Consider the following 25,719-nt stretch of genomic DNA (forward strand, 5'->3'; position numbering starts at 1 on the left):
GGAGTGAGAGTTGTATATTCGTAATCTATTTTCAGCACAGCAGAACATCAGCACTATTATGATCATAAATCATGACTTCTTCTTTTGATCGGAATCCTCCGTTTTTGCCCTTTCCCGCTGGGCAATTAACTGCTCATTGACTTGGAAAATGGCCCGCTCAGCCTCCAGTGATAATTCGGGTGCATCCAAGATTGTGGCCAACTTCCTAGCGTCAGACATCTTCAAGAGAACCCTGTCATCACTCGGATCCATTTCTTCAAATATCTCAGCCGGGGATTTATCGCCGGAGGTATGTTCAATAGCCCGAGCTGCACATTCAGCATACAACTGTTCCAGCTCGGGGAGGGAAATTGGATTAATGAGGTCTTCTTTCACAAGGAACTCCAAGTGTCGCGAACCGTTAAGTGCTATAAAGACAATAATCGTCAGCTTTTTGGAATATTTTGACCGGCAAAATACTTGACTTACCGCGCCAGTGAGACCAGCCTCGATATGCCAGATAGAAGAAAGGAATATTCGGGATGCTGTATTAATATAGATCATTAGTATGCATCGTCAAAAGAGCAATGATTGAGTAACTTACACTGGGATTAGGCCCAAAGGAGCAGTAAACGGCGCAACACCAAAACTCCACATCATCTTCTTTCGATGAAACTCTTGCCTTTCTGTAGCGATGGTGCGTAAAATGTCTCGGATATGCTCCGTCCGTATCGCATTTCCTGGGAAAAGAACTTCAATCTTCTTATTCCCATGCTCTTTGTCGATGCGCCGCGCGGAATTGAGTGATGGAATACTCTTCAGACCCCATTCTTCAAATGGAATACGCTGTTGCACCTTATTCCCCCATGTGATAAGGTGATATTTCCAGCCCTTCTCCGCTGTCTCCCATTGTGCCCATGTCGCTGCTGCCTTTGACGTAATGCGATCTAGTATAGAAAGTTCCGCGGGAATATCTTTTCGGAGTGGGCGAGAGTAAATAAGAGCTCTTCTTGTCGAGATGGGAATCAGAAAGAGACGCATAGCGGAAGGGTAAAATAATCTTCTTTAGTTGGGAGAGGGTAGTCCGAATAGAGACTGAGTCGAATATTAACGAGGTTCAAACAGTGTGAAAAAAAGAAGATGACATGCAATTCGCCTTCGAGGTGCAGATGAGTGTAGCCTAAAGGAAGGCTTGGGTGAGAAACTAGGGGAGAAGGACGTCATTCCGCGGCCGCAAACCTCGTTTTTTTGGTTCCGCAGCTTGAATCCGCCTGAGACCCATCGGCACCAACCTCCCCCTTTCAAATTTTTTTTCCTTTAGGTCGGATTGCACGGAGTACAGCTCATGAACATCTTCATTTCATGACTGCTGGTACTGGTGATGAATTGCATAGTTTATTGAAATTTCGCCTTTTCCGAGTCACCGGCCTGCTAGCGCTCCTGCCATGAACTCGCAAAGCTCCAATACCGATAACGCTTCAGACAGCTTCTCCAATGAGAAGCTGTCTGTAGAAACTACTTCTGCTAATGGGTCCTCTGATCTTTATAAAAACTACTTAATTGTTGATTCCTATAATGGAATTCTTCAACAAAGTGTCTCGAACTCACCGGCCACCACCAGGATTCCAGTAGTCAAGAAGATCGAAGACCAGATAAAGGCAGAGCGTACATACGTGAGGACTCTACCTGGTAGGCCGTCAATTTCACAGTTGTTCACAATATCTGCTTTTCCATACTGACTTCGGACTTTTCAAGCCTGGATTCGATCTGTCGATGTAAACGACCCAGATGAGGAAGAAGCCACAGCAAGCGATCGCCTATTGCCCTCCGAACCAAATGGTGTGTTTGTAGCCCAACATAATCATTCACCATATGACAGGTCCGGTACCGAATACTCGCAAGCAAACGGACATAGTGGCCTTCAACGGAGTCAGATCTCCCAAGAACCAGAATCACGTTGGAAAACGTTTTCTAGAACTATCCAATACCCTCGCGAACCGGAGGTGGAGTTCAAGAAAGTCACACCAGAATGGATGAACGACAATATTGGAGATTATTCAGGGCCTTGGCGCGGCAATCTTCTCGATGGCGATAGCCCCGAAGGCCCACTGCATCAAAACACTACTCGCCGACAAATGTGGATCAAACGCCTCAACCAATCCTTACTCAGAAGCCCGATCGCCCCGCTAATTTTGAGGCTCACTGTTTGGTGCTTCTCACTTGCTGCTCTGGCTCTGGGTAGCTCGATCCAGCATTTTTCAAGAGGGGGCCATCAACAAGGGCCCTCTGCTCTGATGGCGATCATTGTGGATGCAGTTGCGCTGGTATATATCCTCTATATCACTTTTGACGAGTACACATCAAAACCCCTGGGTTTGAGATCGCCATCATCCAAAGCCCGTCTCATCTTGCTCGATTTGTTTTTCATTGTTTTCGATTCTGCCAATCTGAGTTTGGCGTTTGACTCACTATCAGAGGTCACAGGATCCTGCACTGAAGCGGAGGTCAATCAAGTATTGGATCCTCGAAATAATGCGGTTTGCTTGCGGCAGAAAGCCCTCGCGTCTGTTTTGTTGGTTGCGCTGATCGCTTGGCTTATGACATTTGCAATCAGTGTTCTCAGGTCAGTAGAATCTTTGTCTCATAATGGAGTTCGTGACTGATACTGAAGCTATGACAGACTCGTGGAAAGAGTGCATCGATGAATTGTGTCCGACTTCAACACACTTTCATTATTTCGGTCATCTTGTTGGAGTAGTCCAATATTTCACATCATATAACGTTTCTCCAATGAAACACCCTGACTTTTGATGTTGTTTTTGTTCTCTTCGCATAATTATTACCATACAGATTCCCAACTCCCGATCCGCACATGAGCCAACGATCTCGAGAAAACTTCATCCTCGGTTATACATCAATGCAAGCTTGCACTCACCTTGAAGTCCTAGTCTGGGGTCACAGCATTACGAGACTTTCTAGGATTGATCTAGCCAAATTGCTTTTGTATCAAGGTTATACCATACTGTATTTGACGCTACGGCCGCAAAATGACGTGCCTGTGCCTGTCTATACAGTTGTCAACTTGAGCCACAGCCGTTTGCAGCATGTATAGCTCGGCCCATTTTCCCTCGGCGGTTGAGCTGGGTGTACACACTCTGCCGTAGATACGAAGAGATATACCGGCGGTTAGAGCCGATGATTTCCATCATGTTGGGCTGATCAAAACGATATAAAGGAGCAGGATTTGAGCAGGAGTTATTTGACAAGCCCAATGATGTGACGTCACAGCGGCACTGTGCAAGTTCCTACTTGTTTGTAATTACACATATCAGCTCTAGAATACCAGATCAAGATTACCGCTATAAGTACTGTTTCTACCTTGATACGCAATTTAGTAAATAAGTAAATGGTGTGATTTAGTTATAATTCAAGAAGCGCATGGTATATCAACTTTCATAATAGAACTCGTAGATACATTTGCCCTCAATTATCTCGGATAAAAGTATCACCGCCTTCCGTATTTTGTCTCACCGCCTTCCTACCCAGGTATCCCCACGCTCGCCATTCTGTCAGCCTTATGATGACTTTCCCGCCACACCTTCTTATCTCCTAAATATCCTTGCTTTTGGAGTCCTGGATCTCCTTCTTTGTGGGTTTACCATCTCTTGAGCTCCAAGGGATTGAGAAATCCTCGTCAACACCTCTCTAATTCCCTCAACCTCGAGTGAATCTCTCACGCGTCACTCGTGACGCCAACTTGTCTCCGGAGGATTGGTGCGAAACTTCAACTCTTTTGGTTTTTTTGTATCATCACAAGCTAACGAGTTGTTGTAGCATGCTAGATTTTTCTCTTCCCCTCCATTTCCCTCTCTCTTAACACTTCTAGTTATCATGGCGCCCATGCAGATACCTCACAAGGATGACCTGGAGGAAACGTGAGTCGAGTCTTGGCCTCCACAGCCTGTTCAAGGATACTAAAATATTATTAGATGGTCTTTCCTGGCGGCTGGTATCGATAGTGTGATGCTCAAGTTGGATGAAGGCGTTGATATGAAACACGTGAGTTGGACCAACTACGTTTTTGGATGATAAGCTAATATTCAATGTTTTAAACTTTACAGTACATGGCCCTTTACACGTGCGTTATTCATCCTCGAGCTCTGCGCTGCGTATTCCTTTGCTCACATATCGAATCAACTACAGCGCAGTGCATAACTTTTGTACTTCACAGAAAGCGGTTGGACACTCCACCCTTCAAGCGCATCGTGGAGGTACGCGCGAGCTGGATTACTTCAGTCTACCCATGAGGCTAAGCTGTTCTCATCCGCTCTACCCTTTTACATATCTATCAATTACTAATATTTTAAAATAGCACACCTACTGGGCGAGGAACTGTACAAGCTATTGAGTGAGTACCTTTCTTCCCATTTGTTGTCCGTGTACAACGAATCAATTCGGCATAACGGAGAGGCACTACTGGCATTCTATATTCGCGAATGGGCACGTTATACTGCTGGAGCGAAGTTCTTTCACCATCTGTTCGGATATTTGAACCGCCACTGGGTCAAGCGAGAGATTGATGAAGGAAAGAAGAATGTGTACGATATCTACACCCTGTGCCTGGTAAAGTGGAAGGATGACTTCTTCGGAAAAGTTCATTCTCCGGTGATGGCAGCAGTCCTTGATTTAATTGAGAAGCAGCGCGATGGCGAAACGATCGAGCAATCTCAGATCAAGAGCATCGTGGATTCGTTTGTCGCATTGGGTCTCGATGAAAACGACAGCAGGAAATCTACTCTTGAAGTCTACAAAACTTACTTCCAGAAACCGTTCATCGATGCCACCACCAAGTATTACGAAACCGAGTCACGCCGTTTCGTGGCGGAGAACAGTGTCGTGGAATACATGAAGAAAGCAGAGGCCAGACTTGAAGAGGAACAGGCTCGTGTAAACCTCTACCTGCACCCAGAGGTCACGAAGAGTCTCACTGCGACGTGTTTGCAGGTCCTTGTCAGTGATCACACTCTCCTGCTACGCGATGAATTCAAAATTCTTCTTGAAAATGAGCGTCAAGAGGACCTTGCTCGGATGTATCGGCTTCTGGCACGTATTCAAGATGGATTGGATCCGCTGCGCACAATTTTCGAAACTCACGTGCGAAAGGCTGGTACAGCTGCTATCGACAAGCTCGCCGCTGATGGTGAAAATGTCGAGCCCAAACTTTATGTCAATTCTCTTCTTCAAGTTCACGCTCGGTATCGTAAATTGGTCGATGATGCCTTTCAAGGAGAGTCTGAGTTTGTGCGTTCTCTCGACAACGCCTGTCGAGAATTTGTCAATCGCAATTCAGTTTGCAAAACCACATCAGCCAAATCTCCTGAGATGGTGGGCAAGTATGTTGATTCCTTGTTGAGAAAGGGTAACAAGGCTGCTGAGGAATCGGAGGTCGAGGGGATACTGTTGCAGATCATGATTGTTTTCAAGTACATTGAAGATAAGGATGTCTTCCAAAAGTTTTACTCAAAGATGCTGGCGAAACGTCTAGTTTCTTCAATCTCGGTATCTGATGATGCAGAGGCATTCATGCTTGGCAAGCTGAGGGAGGCCTGTGGAAATGAATACACCCAACGGTTGACGAAGATGTTCACGGACGTTGCGCTTTCCGTTGATCTCAATGGTCAATACAATGAATGGCAAAGTAAGGTCCTCGATGATGAGGATAGAAAGCGACTTGTGGACGGTCAATTTATGGTTCTCGGAGCTGGATTCTGGCCTCTCACCCCATCCGGCAACGCTTTTACTGCACCTGCTGAGCTTACAAAAAGCGCTGAGCGTTTCCAAAAGTTTTACTTTAACAAGCACAATGGTCGTAAGCTGACGTGGATGTGGGTGTTGTCAAAGGGTGAAATGAAGGCCAACTATGTTAAGAACACCAGGGTGCCGTACACATTCCAGGTGTCTGCCTACCAGATGGCTATTTTGCTGTTGTTTAACGAGGCCGACAGCATTCCCTACTCAGATATTCAGAGTGCTACCTCACTCCCTCCTGAGATTCTCGACCCCACCCTTGCAATTTTCTTGAAGGCGAAGGTGCTTCTGGCAAGCCCTGAAGGTGCCAAGCCCGATCCTTCCACGATATTTTCCCTGAATTACAACTTCAAGAATAAAAAGATCAAGATCAATCTCAACGTCCAGATCAAGACTGAGACAAAGCAGGAGATTGAACAAACACACAAAACAGTAGATGAGGATCGCAGACTGTTACTTCAGGTATGGTTATCCCTAGCTTTTTCTTATTTTTTTTTTCCTATATGCGCCCGTTACTAACATCCTGAATTAGTCGGTCATCGTCCGGATCATGAAGTCTCGTAAGAAGATGAAGCACGTCCAGCTCGTGCAGGAGGTCATTCAGCAGGTCAAAGCCCGCTTCCCTCCCAAGATTGCAGACATCAAGAAGAACATCGAGACTCTGATGGAGAAGGATTACATGGAACGGTTGGAAGGGGATGAAATTTCCTACATCGCTTAGATTACCCACCTCACTTTTACATCTGCGTCTTCAACATTCTGAACCGACGCTCCCGTCTCAGCGTTTTGCTCGAAATCCGTCTGCACTCCCAACGGCCATCAACTCCATCCCTTTCTTTCCATCCCAACTTCGCATCTAACTATTAAGTATTGCCCTGCTCTGTTCGACCTACCCATCCTTTCCCCTCCGCCTGTTCCTCGACTTCTTCCGGTTTGTTCTGCGTGTTCGCCAAAATCATGTGGACATCTAGAATGGATCGGAATTAAGTCGAGTAGAAATTGTTCAGATGGAAAAAGAGTTTTGCCGGTTGACACAGGAGTTTTGGGCATAGCATCATCATCACATTTTAACTGTCCATAATAGCGGGACTGGAGATGGAAAGTTCCTAATGAAAACCGAAATATTGACAATTCTATGCTCTTACGTAGTACCTAGTCTACCCGTGAACCTACGCAGCCCTGGATGTACCTAAGTATGCTCGTATGTACTGAATAAAAGCAGTTCCTAAACTTCGTTCAACATGCACGCATTTCAACATGACAATAGCGGGCAACTTGATAACCAGGATACCACTTTTCAACCATATTCTACCGTATTCTAATAAATATATTAACCAAGTTGAGTCTGTATCTCCGGCGGCTTATAATAATCTTCCCAGCCATATGTCTCGCTCATGCGGCAAAAATCCAGCGGTTCGTGTATCAGTAGGAAGGAAGCACTTTCATCCAACCAATATTTCCAAGGTCCACGTTTGTAACACATCCATTAAAAGTGGCCTGGCAGGGGATCACGTTCTTCATCCGGTATAATAAAAGGTTGTTCTTGGTGTAAGGTAGCTATCTTGGTCCAGTGATTGAGATGATCTTGGAGAGAAGCGACTGTCGCGCCCTTAAACGAGACTATCATCAAGAACCGATAGGACAAAGTCGTCCAATAGATCTAGGCCATGGTGAAAACTCAAGAGTTTCTGTGACATCGCTCATGATAAAATTCATGGATTTCGTGTTCACTCAGAATCACTTCGGTATCTCCAGCGATATATCATAAAGCTCAGGTAGGTCTTGAAGTTGTCTTCCTGGAGAAGGCACTCTAGCTCATCCTCGGTACTAACTTCAATGAGGTCTCCATAGCAGGATCTCGTTTCAAAGGCCTTTCGTGAAGACGTCTTGTATTTGACAGTGCGCGGCTCATTGTGGTCGAGAAAGAAATTGCAGTCAGATAAGTTTGAAGATTCTTTGACCTATGTGTGAAGGGTAGCTGGCGGGGAAGAAGTGGATTGTACTGCGAAGGGTAGAAACCTTGGAAGCCTGTGTTGTTTATGTAGCGGTTGAAATAGAAGAAGAGTTCTTGGAATCATTCTTGAATAATACGATATTTTGTGAAGAGTTTCGTGGGTGGCCTTGAAGCAAAAGTTGAATAACTAGGTAGGTAATTGCGAGCATCATGCCATCCATGGATCAATCACAAGGTACAAAATATAAAAACCTCCGTATGTATGTTTGGTAACGTTCCACTAAGAACCCTGACAAGCTTGGAAATCAATTACGATATTATACCACATAATTTAGGTATCATAAATTTATTTTTTTCTTGCCATTTGAATTCGATCAAAATCATTAAAACATTGAAGTATATCCGTATCATCTCAGATCTGACCTGAGGATGTAGGCAGGGGCCGCAAAAAAAAAAAAAAAAAAAAAAAAGAATGCCGAAAGAAAAGATATAAACAAGACGAAGGGTATGGGTAAGGATGAATGCCGCGCCAGGAAGAACCTTGTAAGTAAAAATAGTAATCATGTATAGGTGGAACGGTGTAGTATGTTAAAGAACAAAAATTATTTCACGTTCACGCGGCATGGGTAGAGTCGTTTAAGTCTTCGGCCTTCTCGAAGGCCTTGTCTTCTAGGACAGGAGGTTGGTGGGCCTTGCCCACATCTTCAGCCTTCCTTGGATCTAAAGGTGTGTTCTCGTTCTGTTCCGGATCTAGATTGAGCGAAACAGCAGAAAAACCATCTGAATCGACTGGTTCTTTATGTTTTGGCTTTTCGTCGTTCTCCACAAGGTTTAGTTTTTCGATGGCTTTGGGCTTATGAGCCGGATACCCGTGCGACAGTGGAGACTTGGGGAAAATGGTTTCGGAGGGGTCATCGTCACGTCTGGGTGATTCGCCACTATCCCGACGCAGAATGATATTGCTCCATCGTTTTCTGCGGCTAAGGCTGCGAGAGAGACCATCTTCGTTCTCGCTGTATCGTACCAAAGAACGACGGCGACCGCGGTCTGACTCGGTGGTTTCATTTGAGGAAGATGTGGTCAGGGTGGCTGGCGTATCCACGCCGGCATTCGAGCCTGCTGGCGACGAACTGCGCTTTTCTTTCGTTTGCCACTCTCGGCGCTTCTCGCTGGCCCAGGAGCCCCAAGAGCTCAAGTACGATGTTGCTTTCTGACTGACTACGGTTGCAGAGGCCTGTGCTGTGGCTATGTCTAGAGAAGGCCTTTGGCGGGGGCTGAACCAGGCTCCAGAGGTGTCGGAGGGAGAGTCCAGGGTCGCCTCGGTTGGTGGCGGAGAGCTGGTGGTGTCTAGCGAGATCGAGGTACGCTGTGAGGAGTTTAATTTCTCCTCGGTGCGTTTCCGCTGGGCCTCGCGCATGGATTCAATGTCGGACCAGAAGCTGCTGAATGCAGAAGTGACTTTCTTGTGGCCTGTTGCGAGGTGGCGGTTGAGTGCTTCTCGGCCTTCGCGCACGCGTTCATCGAGATGCAGATCAGCCACCTGCTGAGATACTCGTCGCTGGATATCCTCCATCGTCAAACCACCAGCACTTGGGTGTTTAGGCTCGGTGATGGAGAAAAGGAGAGCGTCCGAAGTAAGCCGCGAGAAAAGAGCATAATTCGAAGTCTTTTTCCACTGAGTCAAGAACTCCACGTTAAAATCAAGCGCAGGATCGCCTTCAATGTTGAAGTTTTGCAACTGTGCCCTGCTCCGATGGGGCGAATCACCAGAAGTACACGAGTTGAGCTCTTCGTGGTATTTCATGCAGGATAAAAGGGCCAGCAGGTACTCCTCGAACTGGAGTCGGATAAACTCTTCTGAGCCCATGAAGCCGAGCGTTTTGGGCTGTGAAGGGTGGGCTTCATCCCAGGTTCCATTGACAATCTGGGTAAGAAGATCTATCCAGCGCCTGTCGGCTGCAGAAAGAATTAAGGCGTTGCGGAGAGTTGGCGATGAGATACTGATGCTGTCCTCATCAAGCTGTTTTCATTTGAGACTTAGATTAGACATTTACTGCCGTCCTTGGTTATTCCAGTAGACTCACGTTTATCAATATATCGCTATACCGGTCTTTTTGTTGCAAAAGCAGCGAGTTAGTGGATCCTACCACATAGGACTTTGTGCCATCATCGGCCAGCAGATCCAGCTGCTGTAGAGGAGTATAGGGCCCAAACATGCTCCCCTGAAGGAAGATTAGTATATATTACTTGAAAATTCGGATTCAGGGCTAAGCTCGGAGGCGTACCTTGCCAAATATTTGTAATGGTAAGCCCATATAAGCCAATACTAATATAGTTAGTATGATGTCTTACGGAAAAAGGTCAGAGTAAATCATACATGAGCTACGATCGCTCGTTTTAAGTGAAGTTGGCTTCTCGACATTTTGTTCGTAGCTGTCAAAAGAAGGGTCTGCACAGTCTTGAAGACTATTGATGAGTCCGGGTATTAAAGAGACAAGTGAGAATTGAATCATGCATAAACGTTCACAGCGAGTGCCAAAAAAGAGCATCTGAAGAGATCAGCTGAAATTCTTGCGAGAAAAAAAGAGCGCATACACACCTTTGGCTGCAATAGAAGGCCCTTGAAAAGGACTAGTGTTTGATATTTGAATTCATGAATCATCTCTCGGAGAGAAAGACCTTCAGATCTAGTCAGTATGAAATGCCTCATAAAATATAGATAGGAACTTACCGAGATTCTGGTCTATGGGACCATCATTTAGCAGACTGATAACCAAGCCCTCGCGAAATTTCTGTCTTCAAATTAACATTCGATTTTCCCAACAGAAAATATTCAGGTAGTATTACTCTCAATATATCAACATCCGAAAAGTCCCTAGAGATAGATGTTCAGATTAACTTACGTCCGTAAACACAATGGTTAGGACAAAAGCCATCCTAATTTAATAACAAAAGCTCGAAAGAACATACCGCTGCGCAAACCACGCCGAGGTCACAACAGACAATTTCTCGCGCAATTGACCTACCCTCTGAGGGCTATCCGTGATGACGACAACAGCCTTTTGGACCGTAGATCTCGTCACCTCCGGTGGGCGATTGATAAGAAGTCTCGCATCAAGTTGACGCGAACAAGAAATACCAAAGAGCGAAGTTGCAGGTGTTGCAGGTGCATCTTTTCGACGCAGTGTAAAGTAAGAAAATTCCTCGGTAGACCTATAACAAGAGCGCAAACAAGCCCATCAGTTGACTGGTCCGGGACAAAATTGCGGGGCTATCTCATGAGATAACTCGGAGGGAATTATCCCAATTCGATTTCCCCACTTAGAGAGCAATGCAATCAAGACAAGAGGGGGATCTCGTACAGATGTGCGCCGTCGGAAAGGGCCATGAATGGAAGTAATGACCAGTCGTTTTCAGTTGCTGGATCTGTTCCTTCGTCGGCTATACAGTGTTCGATCTCTGGGCCCCTGCAAGTTTCATATAACCACTCAGGTCAGTTGATTTTTGCTACAGCTGTACACCTTGCAGATATGGTTGCAATGTCAGATACTTACCGCGCATGGTGAAAATCAATGACCAGTACAATGGGGTCTTGTCTGTCAGCCATGGCTATTATGGAGTTGAGGAGCAGAAAAGCAAGGATTTGATGTCCTCCACCACCAAAAAGCTAAATTGTCCACTGTCACCAAATTCACGGAAATAAAGATTGTGGAAGTGTATAATTTATGACATTTTGAGACAGGGGAAATTGATAGGGTTATCGTTCACGTGTTGATTACGGGCGGTGTGGAAGCCCCGCTATGAGGCTTTTAATGGTTCGCGCTTTTATTTCTATACTCGCTCGTATCAGCTTCTTAAATATCGAGTACTTTATTTCAATCATGACGGAATCAAATACTTCATTATTATGCATCTTGGAAGTTAAGACAGATTCCAGAAATCAAATTGAGGATCAAATTATACTCCTGCTAGTACAATTCAAGTGCGGTCTGAACGACAAGAGCCTCGTCGTAGAGACCAATATCGTATCCATGCTCTGTCAAGTATGCCTTCAAGCGAGAATTCTCGGTCTCGAGCTCACGAGGCATATTAAGGACCAAGATCCACGTAATAAGCCTACCGAAAATGGCCAGAGCACCACCAATAAGGAAAGCTGCCTATTGGCCATTCAACCGAGTGGAAGGACGCCTGCCTGTATCCGCATAAATAGCTGCGTGTCGATAAAGGTACCAGCCTTACCTAAAGAGGCCGTAAAACCAACATAATGACTCTACGAAGCGGTGTTGGGAATGACTCAACAGCGCAGATGAATGTGGCGACTCCGGGTCCCATTTCTCTCAGGGTTTGGAAGATGCCGTACATCACAATAAATAGCGGGAAAACTTCCTGGATGGGTCGTAGGGCACTCCCCAGAATAAAAGCCCAATTTCTTCACAAGAAGAATCCCAGAGTTATGGATTGCTTACGATAGATACGATCCATTAGCCATCCACCAAGAATGCATCCACAAGGTAGAAGCAGTTGAGCAGAGTCTGTATGACCGACCGATTAGGACAATAGAGAAAAGAGAGATTGAGATTCAATTACACCATACCCGATACTCTCGACAAAGCTTTTGTCGATCTCCATATGTGAGATAATCGTCGAGGAGAAAAGGCCAAATGGATAAGTAAAAAAGTCATGACAGAACCTGGCCAGGGCTCGGCGAGGGTTAGCAAAAGATAAGAAAAACTGAACAAGTTTTGACTAATACGTTCCAAGCACAAGTTTCCAAAGCACTTCAGGACAAGCCAGTATGGGTAGTGAGACTTGATCGAATGCTTCCGATATTGCGTGTAGTTGATCATGCGCAACCGAAAGAAGCAAATAACGAGGGGTAGCTGGCATAGTCGTTAGCTTATGTCCCAGGATAAGAATAAGACATCACCTGTCACAAAGCCGAGTCTGAAACAGACTCTACAGGCACCCTCGTAGTCGTATTAATGAGAGCATACAAGAACGATCAAGGCAACCACTCTAGCAACGACGAATTCCTAGATGCTGTCAACAATAGTCATTATCGGTCAAAGTGATAAAGAATACTAGGTCGATAGCAAGGTCTGGAGTGAGGGAACGCTGCTCACGCAAGTTAGCCGTTTAATCCGCAGCCTCGCAGGTACTGGCACAAACAGGGTACTCGCCTTCGGCACCAAAACCAACAATGCCCTGTGCGACTATCATCATCCAGATCATACTGCATCACTAATTTAGCTTCAATTATGAATCAAATCCGCATTGCTCTTACCCGAGTTGAGTTGCTCTATGGGCAGCAGTATCCAGAACAGGGCCAAGAATAAAGAAGTTGCCAGCATGATGCCCGTACGGCGCCCAATACGGTCAACTAGTACACCGAAGAAGAGCATGTCAGAAACTTCGCGGAAGAAATAGGAAACGAAAAGTCGGGACTTGACTGTCGAGGATATTCTGCCCTTGTATCTGGGTAGATTACCTGTCAGCTCGTATCTAGAAAGAGTCGAAATAGCCCACAGCACGTTGAAAAAAAAGACTCTATTTGTTTGACTACGAGTTATTAGCATTTTCTGTTTGCCGGGACATAGAGGGACCTACTTATTTGAGCATTATAGCCATCACTGAAAAGCCCAAGACTAGCGGTTATCACATTCAGAATACCAGTGTTTATCCGTTCGGGGTGGCACGCCTCCAGATCTGAGATTTGCTTGTCATTTTCCTCTTCAACACCGACCATTTCCATGGCAGTAACGATTGGAGGAGCCTCCATTACCGTGGTGGAGTAAAAGATATTGGAAGTACCAAGAGATTCCATAGAATGTGGGGAGATATAAAGGTAGAGAGGTGGGAATAAATATTGACCCTCCGTTCCGCCTTAATATAGGGGGATTTTTGAAAATTGAAGATAGAAGTAATTCTGAAGGGCAATTGATGAGACTAGCAGGCAACTGATGTCTTAGTGATATCTTCTGAAGGACATGAGAACGATCTCAAGGAACACTAACACCGTCTCGAAGGTTGGCATACTACCTGGATATGAGAATCTAGATAGACTTGACAGGAATCTAGGCGGTTCTTCTCTAGATGTCAATGTTTCTTTCCGAACTGTGGAAGATTTGAGAAGCTCTGGTTAGTTAGAGCCTTGGAATTATTGGAAGTGCTGGAGAACGACGACTTGCGCTAGAAGAACCCCACGTCCTTTCCAAAGTTCATTTACTTATTATATGGGCTATTAAGATTTTGTATGCTGTCATGCTGCCGTGAAGTTAGAAGATGATTGCCATACCAATATTGCTCGGGTGGCAGTACATGAAATCAAATACGATAGAGTACGGAAATAATAAAGCTCACGATCATTCCGATAAATTGCCATCACCAGCCAATTCTTGACGACGCCGAAGTAACTATGGACAATTGTTGCATCATAAGGGGGAAAAAGGAACAAAACATTGAAGATAATAAAGGACCAAAATAGCAAAAGCACGCCAAATTTGCAGAATAGTCTCCGGGAAACAGTGTGACTCGCCCATCACAACTGCAGAACGTAAAAGGAAGGCATAAAAAAAATGCAAGTTCATCTAGGGATTATCTAGGCAAAAGTTTGAGGAGCGACAGGAGGCTCTTGGCTCGCAACCAGAGCCTGAGCCGCATCGGTGCCTTGATCGATGTTGTGGAAGTCAAGGATTTCCGAGTACATCATAATCTTCCAAGTGTCCACAGGCAGATCGGCATCGTTAAAGGACCAGTCAAATTTCTCTTGTGCGACAGGCTCGTCTGTAGGGTCGTGGTATGGGGTCAGGTATTCATGGGCCAGAGCCTGATCGGCTCGGACTCGGGTCTTCGGGTCAAATACAAGCATGCGCTCGAGCAAATCGATAGCTGCAGATGAATTAGTAAATGTTTCAAGATAAACAAGGTCAGGTGATAGTACCATCAGCATCCGCGTTTCGGAATTTATTGGCAAGAGATTGGCGCTCACGCTTAGGAAGGGACTTGACAAATCGCAAAGTCTAGGAAACAAATAATTAGCATGCTTGTTTCAATTACAAAGCTGAGAAAGCTCACGTTTTCGCTGCAAATGGTCTGGATCACATCATCCGGAGGAGTTCCAAGCAGCTCGGTAATGATAGAAAATTGGTTGACGTGGTCCTTTCCAGGAAACAGAGGCTTTCCTTCCAGCATCTCGGCAAAAATGCAACCCGCGCTCCAGATATCCACCTCCACATCATACTTTTGCCAAGTGAGCATGATTTCGGGAGCCCGGTAGTAACGAGTCGAGACATATCCGGTCATTTGAGGGTCCTGAATGCGAGCCAGACCGAAGTCGCAGATCTTCAAGTCGCAGTTTTCATTAATCAAAATGTTGCTGGGCTTCAAGTCCCGGTGGACCACACCAGCAGAGTGAACATATTTCAATCCACGCTGCAAATTGTTAGCGTGAGCGACGCGATAAGGCAATGCAAGATACACGTACAAGAATCTGGTACAGGAAGTACTGAATGAATTGCTTTTCAAGTGGTCGAGAAGTCAAAAGGCGGTGGAGATCAGTGCCCAGGAGTTCGGTAACAAAATAGCTAATACGAGTCAGCAAGACAAGTCATATCGTTTGCGCTTGTCCAAAACATACATATCCTCCAGAGGGGAAATGAAGATGTCGCTGAGACTGATAATCTACATTAGTGTGTCAGTACAGCGGTTGTCGCGTTCCGTTGTAGTGGGATCGCAACTCACATTCTCATGACGGAGATGCTTGAGAAGCTTCAGCTCACGATAGGTGCGTTTTGAAAGAACCGGAGTGCTAAAGGGCTTCATGATCTTCTTGACAGCCACTGGCTGACCGGTCAATTGGTCTCGCGCGGAGCTATATCAAGGTTGCACTCCAGTTAGCGGGGTTGTCGCGCGCAATATTATACAGGTGCGATGGCACATACCAAACGAGACCGAAAGCACCCATACCCACAGGCTGCAAGTCGGAATACCTGTAAAAGATGAAGTCTCAGCGATTAAGAAAAAAAAAAAAAAAAAAAAAAAGATCAAAATAACCAGCCATGGAGGGGATAACAGTACTAACCGGCTAGTGATCTCAAAGGTCGTGCCAAAGATCTGGGATCTCACGAATTCAGCCATTTTGAGTAGTTTGGGGAATAAATCTAACTCAACAGAGCAAGTGTTGACAAGGGGAGAAAGGGGCGGACAAAAGATGTGGGGAATAAGGGTCGCGGTGAAAGCAGAAAACAACCTTGGAAGAACGATGACGTTCGCGAGAGAAGCTTGGAACTGGGTTACTGCCAAGATGACTAAGCTGCCCAGTTTTGTTCTTTAAATAGGCTTCCTCCTTTCTTCTCAACCACACTACAGCAACAGACAACAACACAAGTGATAAGATTCAAAATTAAACATATCTACAACCTCGGAATGGCTTTTGAATACTCGTGCTCGGTTCTATCTTTTATTTCGTGTGCCCTGGTACCATCCATTCATGGTTGCATCCACCCATCCACTCTCTCACGGCCCTAGCCTAGACCGGGTCTATTTGACCGCCCAACTTTGTTACGAAGGATCTTCCTTTTTCTTTTCTCCTTTTATTGTTTACTTGGCTCCCAAGAGTATAAATTCCAGTCAGACTACCCTATGGTTGACATTTGAATTAACTGTCGCGCTTAACTCGCCCCTGTGGTGTGTTTTCCTCTCATTTGAGGGGCGAAGGCACTATATTTCGTATCTCGTGTGCCGAAGGTTTTATTTGCTAAGAGTTACTGATTAGTGGTCTACTGTGTATATATGGTATCCGTACCTGGTTTGAATCTAGATGTGGATATAAATAGCATCCATATAATCCCGATCTTGGGCTAAACGTTGGAAGGTGGGTAGATTGACATACTATTTACTAGATCTGTCATATGAAACAAGGTGTTATGAACTAGATATATGCATATACCTAGGTAATTATCCAGATAAGTACAATGCCAAGGCACACTTTTCTTTTTCTCGCTCTCGTTCTCGCCATTCCATTAATTTCTCTTTCAGATACCTTATATCTCTGTATTAGATATTAAACCTTATCGTATCCAGGAATGTAGTAGATTTAACTGTTTAACTATTTGACTGTTTGACTGTTTGACTGTTTGACTGTTTGACTGTTTGACTTCTTAAACTTCTTAAACTTCTTAAACTTCTTAAACTTCTTAAACTTCTTAAACTTCCTAGAGTCCATAATTACCCAAAATACTAGTAGTATATCAATACCTAACTTGGTACTTCGTGATTAAATAGAGATATCAATCTAAGTACGGTCATTAGGTACAGCACGTGAATTTCATGCCTCAGGCTAACATTTCTACCATGTGCGTCACGACTCTCTGAAAGCTCCGGGGTTTGACTCGGCATTTACTTCTAGTATGACTGTGTCAGGAATGAACTACCATAAATAATAATAATCTTTCTATTTCTATTTCTTTGTCTACAGTCTATAGATATTTACCTAGTCATGTCGGGGGAGTTTTTTTTTCTTTTCCAAAAATACAGCCCCAATTGCCCAGCAAGGCTATTATTGGGGCAAAAAATTGGAGGCTTAACTAAGAGAAGATACTCCGTTCCCCATGAGGTTAATTACGGGTATGGCTTGTCACTCGTAACACCTTTACCCCGATCCCTCTCCTCCACTCAGCATGACGACGGTCACACTGACCTGACATCTCTCTCTCACTCGCTCTCTCTCTCTCTTCTTCACCTCTACTTTATCACTTCCCTTTTTAGACCCTCCTTCGGTCTGGCCCCTCCAACCCCCTTCCAAAACCCGCAACCCTTTACTCACATATAACTTGCGGCTCCCGTTGTCTTGTCGCAAGTTTTCTCGACACTTTTCACCGTTTTAATTCGATCTGCGCCCTGCGCCCTGCCCCCGCCCTCCCCGATCACCTTCACCACCCGAAATTTCACTTGCATTTTCTGGCCTAGTCGCAAGCGCTTCACCATTACATCATACCCGTTGCGCCCATTCTTTACCTCGTCTGTGGCTGGTGGCCGTCTTTTCGTCCCCAAGGCTGCGGCCATCCCGGCTGAACATCGCTTCAACCCACGCGCTTTCAAACAGTTCTTGTTCCCTGCTGGCTTGGGATCTCGACCTCCTTGAAAAATGGGTCATTGTTTTAGCTCCGATTCCACGGGGGATGCGGAACAGAAGAAGAAAAGTCAGATGATCGATCGGAAACTCGAGGAAGACTCCAAACGATTACGTCGAGAATGCAAGCTCCTATTGTTAGGTACGTATTGACCTTTGCGCGGGAAATCAAATATTGGCTGACTGTTCTCCCCTATAGGCTCTGGCGAGAGTGGCAAGTCCACGATTGTCAAACAGATGAAGATTATCCACCAGAATGGCTACACTGTCGAGGAGCTGGCCCTATACCGCTTGACCGTCTACAAAAACCTCTTGGATTGTGCAAAGGCACTTATTGAAGGTTATCGCCTATTCTCCCTCGAACCATCTAGCCAGAAAGTCAAGGATTACATGAAATTCCTGGAGGAGTATCATATTGAGACGGACCCCAACATACCGCTCGATTCCAAAGTAGGGGATGCAGTCACATATATTTGGAACGACCCTTGTACATCAACAGTACTGGAACGACAAAATGAATTTTACCTCATGGATTCGGCACCATAGTAAGCAAAAGTATTCCTGTTCGCGATATCAAAATGCTCATTCTATGATACAGTTTCTTCGACGAAGCCAAACGAATAACAACACCGGATTACATGCCGAATGTTTCAGACGTACTCCGAGCACGAACAAAGACGACGGGTATATACGAGACACGATTCACAATGGGCCAATTAAGCATACAGTAGGTGAAATAGAGTTGATTGATAACTTTCTCTAATCCGTTGCACAGCATGTTTGATGTCGGTGGTCAGCGCAGCGAGCGAAAGAAGTGGATTCACTGCTTCGAAAATGTTACTTCCATCATATTTTGCGTCGCCCTAAGTGAATATGACCAGGTGCTCCTGGAAGAAAGCAACCAGGTAATTTATCTATCTGGTCCGTGCATACACACATACTGATCCTGTTAGAATCGCATGATGGAGAGCTTGGTTCTCTTTGACTCCGTTGTCAATTCTCGATGGTTCATGCGGACTAGTATCATCCTTTTCCTGAATAAGGTCGATCTATTCCGACAAAAACTTCCTCGTTCCCCATTGAGCAACTACTTCCCAGACTACTCAGGTGGTAATGATGTTAATCGTGCCGCCAAGTATCTGCTTTGGCGATTCAACCAGGTCAATCGAGCACACTTGAACCTATATCCTCAGTAAGTTTGTTGATGATCAAACTATAGTTCATGTCTAATCAAAGCTCCACACAGTCTCACTCAGGCAACTGATACTACAAATATTCGCCTCGTCTTTGCGGCGGTTAAGGAGACCATATTGCAAAATGCCTTGATAGACTCAGGCATTTTATAAGCTACGGACTCCCCGCCAACCTATAGCACTCATTGCCCTATATATCTCGTCACACTGATAACCCTCTATTTTCGCTGGCCGAGGATCCTCGTTGGTTCACTACTTGACTATCATCTTATTCCCAGGGGGCTTCTTCAATTTCTTATTCCTATGATCTACCATACCCCATTTTTTCAACCCGATCTTTCCCTTTTATCCTTTCCTCCCTTTTCATTCCTTCTCTCGAATCTCAGACTAGCTGCAGGTGTTCACGGCGCTGCTTTTCTTCTTGAACTACATCCTAGGCGCTGATTGAGTGATACCCCATTTTGGTACCTAGGTATCAAGTCGGTTTCCAGTTTTCTTTGTACTTTTTTACTGGCCCTGGGATCTCAGGCTCAACAGCTATCCTCTCTTTCTCTTCAATTCTTCAACTTCAACTCCAACACTGCATGAGCGTCTCTTCAAACCCGACAGGTCGACGGATCCTTGAATCCATTGACCCTCTGCTTTAACGCCTTCTACCACACATCCCAAGATATCCACCGGGCGCAACAACTTATCTTGACACGCCTGCTTCTTCCAATGGCTTTTTTTTCCTTTCTAGCACCTGTATGATGCATATAACGGCGGATTGACATTCATATTTGATGCCAGTCCTTACCACAGGGCTTGTCTCTTTTTTTTTGGAATATTTAACCTTCTGACCTTTGATGGAAGCAGTGACTTCAACGCGATTCCTTGCATATTTTTTCTTCTTCTCTTCAGGCTATATGTATTCTTCTACGCTTTTTCCAGCGCAAAGTTGAATTGCTTCAACTTCCAAGGTTCTGAACCCTTTCTTGTGTCTCTCTTCTCCATAGTACTTAATTAATACGACCATCGACAGATGTATACCTGTAGGAGTTGTAGGAGCTACTGAAGAAGTAGGTGGATAAATACCTAGGTATTGTATATTATTCTGCCTTTTGGTATTCTTTGTCGGATTCATATGTATAGACCTATGTAGGTATCAGAGTGGGGGATTCGTCAGTGGCTAATCACATCCTTGTCAGAGGGCTGGCTTCCGGCGCCTTCCAATGGTTGTCTCAAACATCGTGTCTTTATCTCGTAGGTATTGTATTCTAGACAGCTGACCGTTGCATCGGATGAAGCCGAAGATCATCCGTGGTGCAGTTTTGTCTTTAAGAGATTACGTTGTAAAGTTGGGATAGAAAGCAACCTTGGATTGGCTATGAGGCTTAAAGGTCTATGGGCTTGTCGTTTCCTAGAGTCCATCTAGCTTATATCTCGGTATTTGGCAGAAACCAAGGATTGGGCTTAGGACACTACTACCACAGATGGAAGGAGAGGGTTATTCGCCCATGTGATTCTATTCTCCTTTTAGTCTATCTAAGTAGGTGATCGTACGACTCGACAGCATTGGAAACTGTGATCAGGCTATGTTCTAGGTAGATAGATATAGTCCCTATCAATCTTTCCACCTGCTTAAACCTGTTTCCCCAAAACCAATTCTTGAAGACGACGCAATTATAAGATGAAATCAAGGATATCAAGCTACCTAGGTAGAGAATAGAAGATACATCGTATGATTTTTATTCGAGGAAGCGACGAATGGCGAGTCTAGAATGAGGCTCGAGCGCACGATAAGTTGGCCAGACTCCACTATTAAGTGGGACGTTTCAATGTGGGGAAGTGTCGTAGAGTATTCCAAGAGTAATTAACTCGGAATAGGGAAGATCAAAGGGTTACTACCTAGGTAGTTAGCTGAATATTCTCCGCATTGGGAGATCTTTGTTGTCAGGTGGGTTTCCCCTCCTGCCTTGGTGTTACCTACTATTAAGTTTCCTCCTCAACCTCTTTTTCTTCTCTTTCCTTCTTCTTTTCTTCACCTCTGTCGACTCAGAGTTCTTTTCATCCCATATTTCCCTTTGACAACGACTTTCCACCTTTCAACCATGGTGACTGATCTCCCCAGTCGCGAGCGTAGACCATCTGTCGGAGCTCCCATTGCAGATTTACAGGGTCCCGTTGGCCCAGGCTTCAGCCGCCCCAAGCATAAGCGTACATACACTGGATTCGGTCCTACTGAGATCAAGGGTGTTGAAGCGAGTATTCCTGAATCGTTGCGTGATGCGTAGGTTTATCCTATTCTATAATGTTGAGGACTTGAGCTGACTCTACCTTCCAGCTGGCGTAAATATGTATGTCGATATGAGATGAATTGAATTAATGTCATGGGAAGCTCACCTATTTCATTTAGTCTGCTTCAGAATTTACCACTAAAGAGGAATTTGCGGTATGCTCACTTCCGATTGAAAGAATGTTACATTCCAAGCACTTGACTGACAGCTCTCTTAGAAAGAACTAGTGCGCCACATCGAGACGACTCTTGCTCGCTCTCTCTACAACTGTGATGAGCAGTAAGTGTCCCATAATATACTCAGCTGGTCGGATTAGAGTCTAACATGGGACAGTGCGGCCTACTCCGGAACGGCGCTTGCGTTCAGAGACCGGTTGATCATCGAGTGGAACAAGACTCAGCAGCAGCACACCTACAAAGACCCCAAAAGAGTTTACTGTAGGTCAAACGGACGATATATTTGGGGTTTTTTGTTTCTAACAACATGTAGACCTATCTCTTGAATTCTTGATGGGTCGTGCTCTTGATAATGCCATGCTTAATGTCGGCCAGAAAGAAACTGCTCGAGGTTTGTCATCCTCAGATTTCACTACCCCCGTCACATGCTAATAATCTATCAGAGGGACTGAAGGACATTGGCTTCCGTGTTGAGGATGTCATTAGTCAAGAACACGATGCCGCTCTGGGTAATGGTGGTCTCGGACGTCTGGCAGCATGCTTCCTGGACAGCATGGCCACACTTGACTACCCAGCTTGGGGATATGGTCTGCGATATCGCTACGGAATCTTCAAGCAAGAGATTGTCAATGGATACCAGATGGAGGTTCCTGACTACTGGCTTGACGAAAACCCATGGGAGTTCCCTCGCCACGAAATAACAGTGGACATCCAATTTTATGGCTCAGTGCGCAAGTATCGAGATGAAAATGGCAAGACTCAAAACTCATGGGAGGATGGAGAAATAGTCCAGGCTGTTGCCTATGACGTTCCAATCCCCGGATATGGAACCAAGACCACCAACAACCTCCGCTTGTGGTCCAGCAAAGCGAGCAGTGGTGAATTTGATTTCCAAAAGTTTAACGCTGGTGACTATGAAAGTGCAGTGAAAGACCAGCAAAGTGCTGAGACCATCTCCGCTGTGCTTTATCCAAATGACAACCTTGAGCGAGGCAAGGAGCTCCGACTCAAGCAGCAGTACTTTTGGTGCGCTGCTTCATTGTACGATATCATTCGGCGTTTCAAGAAAACGAAGAGAGCTTGGAGCGAGTTCCCTGATCAGGTTGCCATTCAACTCAACGATACTCACCCCACTCTTGCCATCGTTGAGATGCAGCGTATTCTACTCGACAAGGAAGGCCTCGAATGGGATGAAGCGTGGGGCATCGTGACCAAGACTTTTGGATACACGAACCATACAGTCCTACCGGAGGCCTTAGAGAAGTGGTCTGTTCCTCTGTTCCAGAGCCTGCTTCCCCGGCACCTTCAGATCATTTACGACATTAATCTTTTCTTCCTGCAATCGGTCGAGAAGAAGTTCCCCAACGACCGGGACCTTCTGGGGCGAGTTTCAATCATTGAAGAGTCGCACCCGAAGATGGTCAGAATGGCGTACTTGGCAATTATTGGGTCTCACAAGGTTAATGGCGTTGCTGAACTGCACTCGGACCTGATTAAGACAACAATCTTCAAGGATTTTGTCGAGATCTATGGCCCCGACAAATTCACCAACGTTACCAATGGAGTCACCCCCAGACGTTGGCTCCATCAGGCCAATCCAGCACTTTCTGCATTGATTGCAAAGAAAATTGGAAGCCACGCGTTCCTTACTGACCTGACACTCTTGTCAAAATTAGAGGATTTCGTGGGTGATAAAGAGTTCCAGCGCGAATGGGCAGAGATCAAGACCAACAACAAACTGAAACTGGCTGAATTGATCAAGGAGGCAACTGGCTACAGCGTGAATCCCACCTCACTGTTTGACGTACAAGTGAAGCGCATTCACGAGTATAAGCGTCAACAGCTCAACATATTTGGTGTGATTCATCGCTACCTGTCCATCAAAGCCATGTCAGCCGAAGAGAAGAAGAAAGTGGTACCCCGAGTATCCATCTTTGGAGGCAAGGCAGCCCCTGGTTATTGGATGGCCAAGACCATCATCCACCTAGTCAACAACGTGGCTGCCGTAGTGAACAAGGACCCCGAGATCGGCGACCTCTTGAAAGTCATCTTCATTCCAGACTACAATGTCAGCAAGGCGGAAATAATATGCCCAGCCTCTGATATCAGCGAACACATATCCACCGCCGGTACGGAAGCCAGTGGAACGAGTAACATGAAGTTCGTCCTGAACGGAGGTCTCATCATCGGAACATGTGACGGAGCCAATGTGAGATCAAAACCAAACACCGCTCTATGATTATTCTAACTTGAAATCTCTAGATCGAAATCACCCGAGAAATCGGCGAGCAGAACATCTTCCTCTTCGGCAACCTCGCCGAAGATGTCGAGGAACTGCGCCACAAGCACTTCTACGGTAAATTCCAGTTAGATCCAGATCTAGAAAAAGTCTTCCAAGCAATCAAGAGCGGAATATTCGGCGATCAATCCGAGTTCTCAGCGTTGACCTCCTCCATTGACGAGCATGGTGACTACTATCTTGTTTCGGATGACTTCCACTCCTATATTATCACTCAGGATATGGTCGATAAGTCGTTCCAGGATAAGGAGGAGTGGCTGATTAAGTCTATTACTAGCGTTGCGCGCATGGGATTCTTTTCTACTGATCGTGTCATTAACGAGTATGCTGAGGAGATTTGGAACGTTGAGCCTGTTGTAGCTGAGGATTAGTAGTTGTTCATATTTAATCGAGCAGTTTAATTGCATGATTACTCCAAGATTTTATATCTTCAATCAAATGCTTAAGAAGGACTATTGAGTAGTTATTAAATACTGGCTCACAAGTGTCAACTAGTTTATCCCGAGGCCATAGGTTCGAAACAACACTATTATGTCTTAACCTTGAAACCATCTAAGAAGTCACATGAATAATCACCGAGACAATTCTGCTGTATTAGAACCATAGATCAAGATTAGCTGTGATAATCATCATGGTTGAATCATACGGACATGCAATTTAAGCCGCGGTCTCATCACCCTCTTGAATAGTCTTAGGTCTATACTCCGAGAAAGTCTCAGGCCAAAGGAACATCTTCTCCTCTCTAGAAGGTGTAGCAGCAGCCATAAGAGTAGGAACCTGGCAAAGAAATAATCAGTCCAAAAATCCTAACCTTGCATCCAAGAAAATGTAAAGAGACAACATACCGCCTCCCGACTAGAAATCCGTCGCCACATATTCGCGCGCGGATTATACCGCACCGGCTTCCCGACACCCCCAGTCTCCCTTGAATCCTCACGACTAATAGCCTCAACCTCTCTCTTGATATCAGAGAAAGTGTCAAAAGGCGTATACGCAATTCCATGCTCCTTGCAATATTCTTCAAGGCGCAGACCGCGTCTAGCGAAGAGGACGTCTGCTTCACGAGCAGCTGCAAGGTCTGAAACACCGTCTCCGATGAAGATAATCAGCGGGATTTCGTCAGGCTCGCATTCAGATTGCGCTTGTTCGCGCGCTTTGTTTACAGAAAGTGCTTTGTCGTGGCCTAGTTCTGTGTCGTGGAGCCAGATTGGTTTCCATTCTGAGCCATCTGGGTTTATGACTGCGTCATTGGCGACTATGTCGATAGTTGAAGACTTGTATAAGTTAGCCCAATCCAACCTAATTAAAATACAAGCATTTTGTCACGGGTTCAACTCAATTCGTTACATACCTCACCCTCGCCTAGGAAAGTATCCAACACACGCCGGAGGACAGGTTTCAACCCTGCGCTGATAACATTGAATGGGAACCCATTCTCGATACAATAGTTGTGGAATTCACGGAAGCCAGGATCGATCTCGAGAGTTTTTTCCATGACCATGAACCCGTCGTCGAAGGGTATGTTCAATGACGCCCACATTTCCTCTGAAGCTTCGCGGAAGGAACGCTCGCCGGATTTCAGCTGTTTTTCTAGCTTTTCACGGGCTTCAGCACCGCAGCCGTGGTTGTCGAAGAGAATGTGGCCAGTGTCTTGCATGAAAATTGTGCCGTCGAAGTCTGGTGATTGTTAGCATTTGTACTGTTTGGACTGGGAGTATAAAACATCAACATTAAAAAATAAGGGTCTATAAGGCCTCCAGGCCTGGCTAGGTAGTTATCGCTGGAACTATTTAAGATCTATACGTACCGGAGAAGATAATGATCTTTCTCTTCTGTGGAGTAGACGTAGTGGATTTTATGTTCGAATTCGTCATTTTGATTTTGTTAGGGAATTGGAGAAGATGA

At 45.3% G+C, this 25,719-nt stretch overlaps 11 protein-coding genes across 11 annotated transcripts; 4 read left to right on the top strand and 7 right to left on the bottom strand.

Moving 5' to 3' along the window:
• Positions 1–69: 69 nt before the first annotated feature.
• On the bottom strand, positions 70–1,020 carry N7495_002492 (mitochondrial K+-H+ exchange-related family protein; the record flags this gene model as incomplete). Its single annotated transcript, XM_057205161.1, has 3 exons — positions 70–407; positions 469–524; positions 584–1,020. The coding sequence occupies 3 exons, from the start codon at positions 1,018–1,020 to the stop codon at positions 70–72; spliced, it is 831 nt and encodes a 276-aa protein (XP_057065768.1).
• A 404-nt stretch (positions 1,021–1,424) lies between these two features.
• N7495_002493 (phospholipase D regulator) lies at positions 1,425–2,684 on the top strand (the record flags this gene model as incomplete). The annotated part of the gene is made up of 3 exons (XM_057205162.1): positions 1,425–1,668; positions 1,735–2,602; positions 2,660–2,684. The coding sequence occupies 3 exons, from the start codon at positions 1,425–1,427 to the stop codon at positions 2,682–2,684; spliced, it is 1,137 nt and encodes a 378-aa protein (XP_057065769.1).
• Positions 2,685–3,870: 1,186 nt separating this feature from the next.
• Positions 3,871–6,508, top strand: culA (cullin culA; the record flags this gene model as incomplete). The annotated part of the gene is made up of 6 exons (XM_057205163.1): positions 3,871–3,914; positions 3,969–4,038; positions 4,101–4,117; positions 4,183–4,250; positions 4,352–6,249; positions 6,320–6,508. 6 exons carry the CDS (start codon positions 3,871–3,873, stop codon positions 6,506–6,508), a joined length of 2,286 nt encoding a protein of 761 aa, XP_057065770.1.
• A 16-nt stretch (positions 6,509–6,524) lies between these two features.
• N7495_002495 (uncharacterized protein) lies at positions 6,525–6,746 on the bottom strand (the record flags this gene model as incomplete). Its single annotated transcript, XM_057205164.1, has 2 exons — positions 6,525–6,647; positions 6,681–6,746. The coding sequence occupies 2 exons, from the start codon at positions 6,744–6,746 to the stop codon at positions 6,525–6,527; spliced, it is 189 nt and encodes a 62-aa protein (XP_057065771.1).
• Positions 6,747–8,354: 1,608 nt separating this feature from the next.
• Positions 8,355–11,829, bottom strand: N7495_002496 (uncharacterized protein; the record flags this gene model as incomplete). Its single annotated transcript, XM_057205165.1, has 11 exons — positions 8,355–9,761; positions 9,826–9,963; positions 10,027–10,067; positions 10,119–10,290; positions 10,341–10,420; positions 10,473–10,533; positions 10,589–10,616; positions 10,712–10,954; positions 11,104–11,208; positions 11,296–11,408; positions 11,737–11,829. 11 exons carry the CDS (start codon positions 11,827–11,829, stop codon positions 8,355–8,357), a joined length of 2,481 nt encoding a protein of 826 aa, XP_057065772.1.
• Positions 11,830–12,877: 1,048 nt separating this feature from the next.
• Positions 12,878–13,565, bottom strand: N7495_002497 (MFS general substrate transporter; the record flags this gene model as incomplete). Its single annotated transcript, XM_057205166.1, has 3 exons — positions 12,878–12,954; positions 13,026–13,216; positions 13,345–13,565. The coding sequence occupies 3 exons, from the start codon at positions 13,563–13,565 to the stop codon at positions 12,878–12,880; spliced, it is 489 nt and encodes a 162-aa protein (XP_057065773.1).
• Positions 13,566–14,339: 774 nt separating this feature from the next.
• On the bottom strand, positions 14,340–15,877 carry sakA (mitogen-activated protein kinase HOG1; the record flags this gene model as incomplete). Its single annotated transcript, XM_057205167.1, has 8 exons — positions 14,340–14,629; positions 14,682–14,760; positions 14,816–15,172; positions 15,225–15,324; positions 15,378–15,421; positions 15,482–15,611; positions 15,682–15,729; positions 15,822–15,877. The coding sequence occupies 8 exons, from the start codon at positions 15,875–15,877 to the stop codon at positions 14,340–14,342; spliced, it is 1,104 nt and encodes a 367-aa protein (XP_057065774.1).
• A 1,683-nt stretch (positions 15,878–17,560) lies between these two features.
• N7495_002499 (uncharacterized protein) lies at positions 17,561–17,803 on the bottom strand (the record flags this gene model as incomplete). Its single annotated transcript, XM_057205168.1, has 1 exon — positions 17,561–17,803. One exon carries the CDS (start codon positions 17,801–17,803, stop codon positions 17,561–17,563), a length of 243 nt encoding a protein of 80 aa, XP_057065775.1.
• Positions 17,804–17,885: 82 nt separating this feature from the next.
• gpaB (guanine nucleotide-binding protein subunit alpha gpaB) lies at positions 17,886–19,216 on the top strand (the record flags this gene model as incomplete). The annotated part of the gene is made up of 6 exons (XM_057205169.1): positions 17,886–18,012; positions 18,070–18,415; positions 18,469–18,597; positions 18,646–18,775; positions 18,824–19,062; positions 19,117–19,216. 6 exons carry the CDS (start codon positions 17,886–17,888, stop codon positions 19,214–19,216), a joined length of 1,071 nt encoding a protein of 356 aa, XP_057065776.1.
• A 1,937-nt stretch (positions 19,217–21,153) lies between these two features.
• Positions 21,154–24,185, top strand: glpV (glycogen phosphorylase; the record flags this gene model as incomplete). Its single annotated transcript, XM_057205170.1, has 8 exons — positions 21,154–21,332; positions 21,387–21,399; positions 21,459–21,494; positions 21,557–21,618; positions 21,673–21,776; positions 21,829–21,906; positions 21,959–23,724; positions 23,778–24,185. The coding sequence occupies 8 exons, from the start codon at positions 21,154–21,156 to the stop codon at positions 24,183–24,185; spliced, it is 2,646 nt and encodes an 881-aa protein (XP_057065777.1).
• Positions 24,186–24,471: 286 nt separating this feature from the next.
• On the bottom strand, positions 24,472–25,688 carry N7495_002502 (uncharacterized protein; the record flags this gene model as incomplete). Its single annotated transcript, XM_057205171.1, has 4 exons — positions 24,472–24,591; positions 24,660–25,088; positions 25,166–25,491; positions 25,622–25,688. 4 exons carry the CDS (start codon positions 25,686–25,688, stop codon positions 24,472–24,474), a joined length of 942 nt encoding a protein of 313 aa, XP_057065778.1.
• Between the last annotated feature and the right edge of the window lie 31 nt (positions 25,689–25,719).

Source organism: Penicillium taxi (genome assembly GCF_028828555.1).
Source record: "Penicillium taxi strain IBT 34144 chromosome Unknown utg000002l_segment0_segment0, whole genome shotgun sequence".
Classification (NCBI taxonomy): Eukaryota; Fungi; Ascomycota; class Eurotiomycetes; order Eurotiales; family Aspergillaceae; genus Penicillium; species Penicillium taxi.